Source organism: Physella acuta, unplaced genomic scaffold, assembly GCF_028476545.2.
Source record: "Physella acuta isolate Inbredline_101_S28 unplaced genomic scaffold, ASM2847654v3 ptg001033l, whole genome shotgun sequence".
Taxonomy (NCBI): Eukaryota; Metazoa; Mollusca; class Gastropoda; family Physidae; genus Physella; species Physella acuta.
Window position 1 is genome coordinate 76,130 of NW_026732550.1, and position 8,494 is coordinate 84,623.

General features: G+C 39.7%; 1 protein-coding gene across 1 annotated transcript; it reads left to right on the forward strand.

Moving 5' to 3' along the window:
- The first annotated feature begins 249 nt into the window (after positions 1-249).
- LOC131954820 (uncharacterized) lies at positions 250-7,736 on the forward strand. Its single transcript, XM_059318607.1, has 6 exons — positions 250-310; positions 3,761-3,794; positions 5,334-5,460; positions 5,945-5,976; positions 6,568-6,981; positions 7,654-7,736. Exons 3-5 carry the CDS (start codon positions 5,391-5,393, stop codon positions 6,976-6,978), a joined length of 513 nt encoding a protein of 170 aa, XP_059174590.1. The 5' UTR covers positions 250-310; positions 3,761-3,794; positions 5,334-5,390; the 3' UTR covers positions 6,979-6,981; positions 7,654-7,736.
- Positions 7,737-8,494: the final 758 nt, after the last annotated feature.

The window sequence follows — 8,494 nt, forward strand, 5'->3', positions numbered from 1 at the left end:
CATAAATATTATAACGCGAGACTATACAAAATTGGTAGAAGCCCAATTAATTAAAACTTAAAACTTAAAATAAAACATCTAAAATTCGTTTTAAAAATATACCCTTGGATTGGTATAACTTAATGTCTGAGAAAATCTATTTTTAGAAACAGAAAGCAATTTCCCGATCATTTTATTGCTAATATTTTCGCGCCATTGCACTAACATTTAGGTATTTATTTGGTGCGATTTGATTTGGGTTTCAAAATGGCGGGATGGAAAAAAAACCAACAACAACAACGTCGAAATGTGTGTATATTCGTGTTTAACAGTAAGTGTTGGGGTGTTACTTTAAGTGGGATCAAGCTTTATATTTATAAGTGGCAGGACATGAACAATCTACAGTGGTAGGACATGGACAGTATACTGTGGTAGGACATGGACAGTCTACTGTGGTAGGACAGTCTACTGTGGTAGGACATGGACAGTATACTGTGGTAGGACATGGACAGTCTACTGTGGTAGGACAGTCTACTGTGGTAGGACATGGACAGTCTATAGGACATGGACAGTCTACTGTGGTAGGACATGGACAGTCTAATGTGGTAGGACATGGACAGTCTACTGTGGTAGGACATGGACAGTCTACTGTGGTAGGACATGGACAGTCTAATGTGATAGGACATGGACAGTCTACTGAGGTAGGACATGGACAGTCTACTGTGGTAGGACATGGACAGTCTACTGTGGTAGGACATGGACAGTCTACTGTGGTAGGACATGGACAGTCTACTGTGGTAGGACATGGACAGTCTATAGGACATGGACAGTCTACTGTGGTAGGACATGGACAGTCTACTGTAGTAGGACATGGACAGTCTACTGTGGTAGGACATGGACAGTCTACTGTAGTAGGACATGGACAGTCTGGGAGGACATGGACAGTCTGGTAGGACATGGACAGTCTACTGTGGTAGGATATGGACAGTCTACTGTGGTAGGACATGGACAGTCTATAGGACATGGACAGTCTACTGTGGTAGGACATGGACAGTCTACTGTGGTAGGACATGGACAGTCTAATGTGATAGGACATGGACAGTCTACTGAGGTAGGACATGGACAGTCTACTGTGGTAGGACATGGACAGTCTACTGTGGTAGGACATGGACAGTCTACTGTGGTAGGACATGGACAGTCTACTGTGGTAGGACATGGACAGTCTATAGGACATGGACAGTCTACTGTGGTAGGACATGGACAGTCTACTGTAGTAGGACATGGACAGTCTACTGTGGTAGGACATGGACAGTCTACTGTAGTAGGACATGGACAGTCTGGGAGGACATGGACAGTCTGGTAGGACATGGACAGTCTACTGTGGTAGGATATGGACAGTCTACTGTGGTAGGACATGGACAGTCTATAGGACATGGACAGTCTACTGTGGTAGGACATGGACAGTCTACTGTGGTAGGACATGGGCAGTCTACTGTGGTAGGACATGGACAGTCTACTGTGGTAGGACATAGACAGTCTACTGTAGTAGGACATGGACAGTCTACTGTGGTAGGACATGGACAGTCTACAGTGGTAGGACATAGACAGTCTACTGTAGTAGGACATGGACAGTCTACTGTGGTAGGACATAGTCTACTGGGGTAGGACAGTCTACTGTGGTAGGACATGGACAGTCTGCTGTGGTAGGACATGGACAGTCTACTGTAGTAGGACATGGACAGTCTACTGTGGTAGGACATGGACAGTCTAATGTGGTAGGACATGGACATTCTACTGTGGGAGGACATAGTCTACTGGGGTAGGACAGTCTACTGTGGTAGGACATAGACAGTCTACTGTGGTAGGACATGGACAATCTGGTAGGACATGGACAGTCTACTGTGGTAGGACATGGACAGTCTATAGGACATGGACAGTCTACTGTGGTAGGACATGGACAATCTACTGTGGTAGGACATGGACAGTCTATAGGACATGGACAGTCTACTGTGGTAGGACATGGACAGTCTACTGTGGTAGGACAGTCTACTGTAGTAGGACATAGACAGTCTACTGTGGTAGGACATGGACAGTCTACTGTGGTAGGACATGGACAGTCTACTGTGGTAGGACATGGACAATCTACTGTGGTAGGACAGTCTACTGTGGTAGGACATGGACAGTCTATAGGACATGGACAGTCTACTGTGGTAGGACATGGACAGTCTATAGGACATGGACAGTCTACTGTGGTAGGACATGGACAGTCTATAGGACATGGACAGTCTACTGTGGTAGGACATGGACAGTCTATAGGACATGGACAGTCTACTGTGGTAGGACATGGACAATCTATGTGGTAGGACATGGACAATCTACTGTGGTAGGACAGTCTACTGTGGTAGGACATGGACAGTCTATAGGACATGGACAGTCTACTGTGGTAGGACATGGACAGTCTATTGTGGTAGGACATGGACAGTCTACTGTGGTAGGACATGGACAGTCTACTTTGGTAGGACAGTCTACTGTGGTACGACATGGACAGTCTACTTTGGTAGGACAGTCTACTGTGGTAGGACATGGACAGTCTACTCTGGTAGGACATGGACAGTCTACTGTGGTAGGACATGGACAGTCTACTGTGGTAGGACATGGACAGTCTACTGTGGTAGGACATGGACAGTCTACTGTGGTAGGACATGGACAGTCTACTGTGGTAGGACATGGACAGTCTACTGTGGTAGGACATGGACAGTCTACTGTGGTATGACATGGACAGTCTACTGTGGTAGGACATGGACAGTCTACTATGGTAGGACATGGACAGTCTACTGTGGTATGACATGGACAGTCTACTGTGGTAGGACATGGACAGTCTACTGTGGTAGGACATGGACAGTCTACTGTGGTAGGACATGACAAGTCTACTGTGGTAGGACATGGACAGTCTAATATGGAAGGACATGGGCAATATGATGTGTGTTTATACAGAAATCCAATAGCAATCTCGTTTTGAAGTTAGATCCTTGATCTACATTAAGAAATCCTAGTTCTATTTCCTAGTCGCCATTCACGTTCTGAATTACTTATTACAATGGCAAGACTGCGTTAAGAATTTTAACTTTTGATTTACCCGTTCTTACTACACACACAAATAAACGAAAAAAAAAAACAACGAAGATACCATAGGATAAAAAAAAATCCGTTAAAATTTATACTAAATTATTTTCAAATAGCTGTTAAAATTAATATATGCATATACAAGGAGTACATCACAGAGAAACAATGCCGTCATTAGTACTATTTGTTTATTTTCTGAAAGCACAGAAACAGATGAACTCTACTTCACCTGCCCCATGGACCATAACGTTTGAACGGGTACTTTACTATCTTTACTAATTTGCCTAACAATTTCCATCAATTTTAGTCACCCAATTTTGCGAACATCTGTATTAAAATTTTGCATATAAAAATATCCCAAGATAGCCTTTATAACAAGTCTCAAATTAAAGTTTTTCAAAGCCTTTTCGCACTTTAATTACAAACGTAATTAAACTAATTTCAGGATTGTAAAGCTTTTTAGTCGTCTTGCACTCATAATCAGGATTTGAGTTTTAATATTCGTTTTCTAAATTGCAATAACTGGTAAATTTATATTGATATTTGAATGTCACTTGGTGTTATTCGCCTTGTTTATGCCTTATTGCTATTGATTTTTCTCAAATTGCAAACTTAATAATTTGATTTATTTAGTATAAAAGTAGATTTTCTGTTGTAGGTTTTCACTGAAGCTGTTTTCTTCAATCTCGTAGGTAAGTAATGTAAACTTGTCTTATGTTTGCAAAGAGAGAAAGAAATAGAGTGAGATATAGAGAGGGAAAGAGAGAGAGAGAGAGAGAGAAAGTAAGAGAGAGAGAAAAAGAGACAGAGGGAGAGAGAGAAAGCGAAAGAGAGATAGAGGTTGTTATAGAAAGATGTCATTTTAGTGAGGGAGGAATCAGTGTTCTAATATCCGATATTTATCACACAGTTTAAAAGTTGAATACAAAAGTTCTGATTTTTATTTTTATCATTGTGACGCAACTCTATAAAGAAATGACTCGTTAACCTGCTGCAAAGTATGTTGGAGTTAACAGCATTGGTCGAATGGTAGAGAGTTCGAAAATTCATATCTATCTTTGGTTAACGAGATTTCGAACTTTAAAGCGAGAGAGATCGAGACTTACAAGCCTTAATATAGAACTTTCGTTTTGACGATAACGTTGCTGCAGTATTGAGCTAAGTATTGAGCTAAGTTGGTGCAGTATTGAGCTAAGTATTGAGCTAAGTTGGTGCAGTATTGAGCTAAGTATTGAGCTAAGTTGCTGCAGTATTGAGCTAAGTTGGTGCAGTATTGAGCTATGTTGGTGCATCATTGAGCTAAGTTGCTGCAGTATTGAGCTAAGCTGCTGCAGTATTGAGTTAAGTTGCTGCAGTATTGAGCTGTTGCTGCAGTATTGAGCTAAGTTCCTGCAGTATTGAGCTACGTTTTGCTTTTATACGTATCGGCCACGCTATGCTATACCTGGATCTCAACTTTTGTGTGACCGTGTAGTTAAATAGTAAATACTGAAACTCTCCAGCACTATGACATACCCGCGTCTACTCATCTAAAAATGGGTACCTCTATTGATTTCAGTATAATAAGGACGGCTTTACATAACGATTGGGTTGGTGTATTTGTATTATCCGTAGCTTGGGCTTTTTATGCGAGGCAGGGTTGCTAGCCCGTGCTCAACCCTCTTACTTTTTTAACCTGTCTTGTGATCTCCTTTATAAAAACGTTGCGGGCTTACCTGGGCTAAACTAATGTGTTAGCGAGGACTGCCCAAAACAGAGTCCGGTGGAGAGGTGTAACCTTTGCCTCCTCAGGGGCTTTAAAAGATGGTGTCAAATTGACCTAACCGAAAAGTCTCGAGTTCGAACCCACAGGCAGATGAGGCTCGTTAGCTGAGGACAGCCACTCTTCTAGGAGAGGAAATTCCAAAAACAACTGCTGCTTTGTAGTTTGTTCTTGGTTGGACAAAGGCTATGGAAGCAAATCCAAACAGAAAAGCAGGCTGAAATCGGAGTCAATGGCGGTAATGGCGCATAACCAGTTGACACGTATACTTAATTGTGTTGGAGGGAATACATTCCAACACTAGAATTAAGAACAAAGAAGAAGAAGAAATAACCAGAAGTACAAAACACATTCTCATGTTAATGACATACAATCAGATTAACTCTATCTCCTCTGTCTGTCACTTATCCAATTCCTAACTAGATCTAGTTCGTTTCTCTAATTTTGATTGTTACGATTTTATTTTCAGCAAGATTTTTTTGCTCTTGACGTTCGAGTATTTCAACCTCACAACAAACTCTTCAAGATGGCCAAGATGACGTCATTCCTGTTGATTGGACTAGTTCTTCTGCTGGTCAGCACCGTGTGTACTGCAGGTTAGAAGTCCAGTCAATATTTTGTTTTTGTTTACTCTATGTTTATCTTAGGTAGAAAATATTTTAAAAGTAATGGAAGACTAATAACAGTGGGTCGGCGTGGTAGAGTCGGTAAAGCTCATGGTTGCTAAACCGAAAGGTCTCGAGTTCGAACCCACGGGCAGATGATGCTCTTTAGCTGGGGACAGCCACTCTTCTAGGAGAGACAACTCCAAAATCAAACAACTGCTGCCTTGTAGTTTGTTCTTGGTTGGACAAAGGCTATGGAAGCAAATCCAAAAAGAAAAGCAGGCCGAAATCGGAGTCTATGGCCTCAACGGCGCATAACCAGTTGACACGTATACTTAATTGTGTTGGAAAGAGGTCGTCGAGTAGGTAAAAGCTCATGGTTGCCAAACCAAAGTCTCGAGTTCGATCCCTTCCAGCACTTAAAATTAAGAACGAAGAAGAAGAAGACTAATAACAGTGTCACATTTTTTCTTAGATGACGTCGACGATGTTGTAGAAAGATCAAAGGTGAGTTATAACGTATTTAACGGGGGGAGGGGTGTCAAGGGGGTATGTACAGGAGGCCACTGTATTGGTTAGGTAGAGGAGGGTGCGGAGATGAGAGGGTGGGGCTCAGTTTTAGATGGTGGGTGGGGTAGGGTTAGTTGATATGCAACTTCCTAAAGATGAGAAATATTAATATTCATTTTAAAATTAATGGGTTAGAAGATTTTTAACATAAAAAATATTGTCTTTAAAATATTTAATATTGTTAATTGTGGCGACCTGAGCTTAACACTAAAATCTTTATATGACAAATATTAATATGTATTTAGTTTAAAAAGGCCCCCATACATGCAACCTTCCACATCGTGATGAAGCTAACTTCACACATGTCACCCCCACTTACATATTTAGCTAACCCCTTATATTACCACAACATCATGATGGTACTGACCCTTATATTAACCTTACATCATGATGTAACTAACCCCTTATATTAATCCCACTTCATGATGTAACTGACCCCTTATATTACACCTACATCATGATATAACTAACCCCTTATATAACCCCCACATCATGACGTAACAAACCCCTCAAACATTACCTCCACAGCGTGACGTAGCTGAAGATCCACAGATCCCAGAAGATCAGCCATTGACTGAAGAGCGTCAAAAAAGACAGACAAATGATGAAGACGAAAGTCAGCCATCAACTGAACAGCGTAAAAAAAGACAGACAAATGATGAAGATGAAAGTCAGCCATCAACTGAACAGCGTAAAAAAAGACAGACAAATGATGAAGATGAAAGTCAGCCATCAACTGAACAGCGTAAAAAAAGACAGACAAATGATGAAGATGAAAGTCAGCCATCAACTGAACAGCGTAAAAAAAGACAGACAAATGAAGACGAAGGTCAAACACCAACTGAACAGCGTAAAAAAAGACAGACAAATGAAGACGAAGGTCAAACACCAACTGAACAGCGTAAAAAAAGACAGACAAATGATGACGTCGATGAATGAAAGGTAATTATTTTCAAATAACCCTTTTGCATCTGTAGTGAATGGTAGGATTAATCAAGAGATTAAGATATTAAAGCTAATAAAAAATATTATGTGGAAAGGTGGGTAGTGGCTAAGATTAATTAATCAGTGATATAATGGTGGGGGACTTCTTTGAAGGGTACTTGATTCACGTTAGAGAAAGTAAAGGCGGCTAGGCTTAGTGCCAACCACACTATACATTCATAAGCCGAGGTCACAGAAACAGGTGAATTCTACTTCAGTAGTCCCATGGACTGTAGAGTTCGAAAAGCGAACTTTAATTTTACTATAATTTTACTTTTTATCAAGGCTATTTAATGATATTCTGTCTTTTGCTACAATATAAGACTACAGATTATGTGACTTAAACATCCGTGTAAATGTATGTCTGCTTTCCTGTAAATTTGTCTGCCAACGCTTTCAGACCAAAATTAATTTACAAAAAAAAAAAAACAAAAAAAAATTCATTTTAACTTAATTATTTTTTCCCATCTCAGTCGGAAAACTGATAGCATTTTAATCCTTATCTATAGGCGTTTTTATCATTTTAACATCGTATTTAATTTTAATTTCGATACATTTATATTGCTTTTATTACAACTCATTTAGGTACTTTTAAATCACATTTTCATACACTTTTTTTTTAATTTTCAGTTTTCGAGGTTCGAGAACCGCTCTTCAAATGAGACAAAATGAAATATCTGGAGTTTTAGAAATATCTGTGCTTTGAAATGCATCTCTAATTATAAAAAAAAATAATAAAAAGTTTAAATTTTAAAAGTTTTTATTTTGTATTAATTTACAATTTTGTATTTATTCAAATTTTAAAAATGTATTTTAATGTCAGTATTTAAAATTAATTTAACATTTGGAAGGTTATAGAGATTTAAAAACATAACGTCATTCAACTGCATACCATTAGGCAACAGCGGATCAATTGGTTTATGGTAATTGTCTGGTACATCACACGAGTACATGATAAGAGCTATGGCGTTACTCCCCCCCACCCCCTCCTCCTCCCCTGGTCAATTACCCCCCGGTCAATATACCCTGCCATTAACATACGATAAATTACTCTACGTCAATGACCCCCCCCCCCCACCACTCCTGTTAGTTATCCACAATTGAAACTACCTTAAACATGTTTCCGATAAAGTGACAAACAAGGCATTTTAAACATGGATTTCTAAAGATGGTATTCTAAACACAGTATTCTAAACACGGCATTCTAAACACGGCATTCTAAACAAGGCATTCTAAACACAGCATTCTAAACACAGCATTCTAAACACAGTATTCTAAACACAGCATTCTAAACACAGCATTCTAAACACAGTATTCTAAACACGGCATTCTAAACACGGTATTCTAAACACGGCATTCTAAACACGGCATTCTAAACACGGCATTCTAAACACGGCATTCTAAACACGGCATTCTAAACACGGCTTTCTAAACACGGTATTCTTTAAAATGCCAGAAATGAGACGGTATA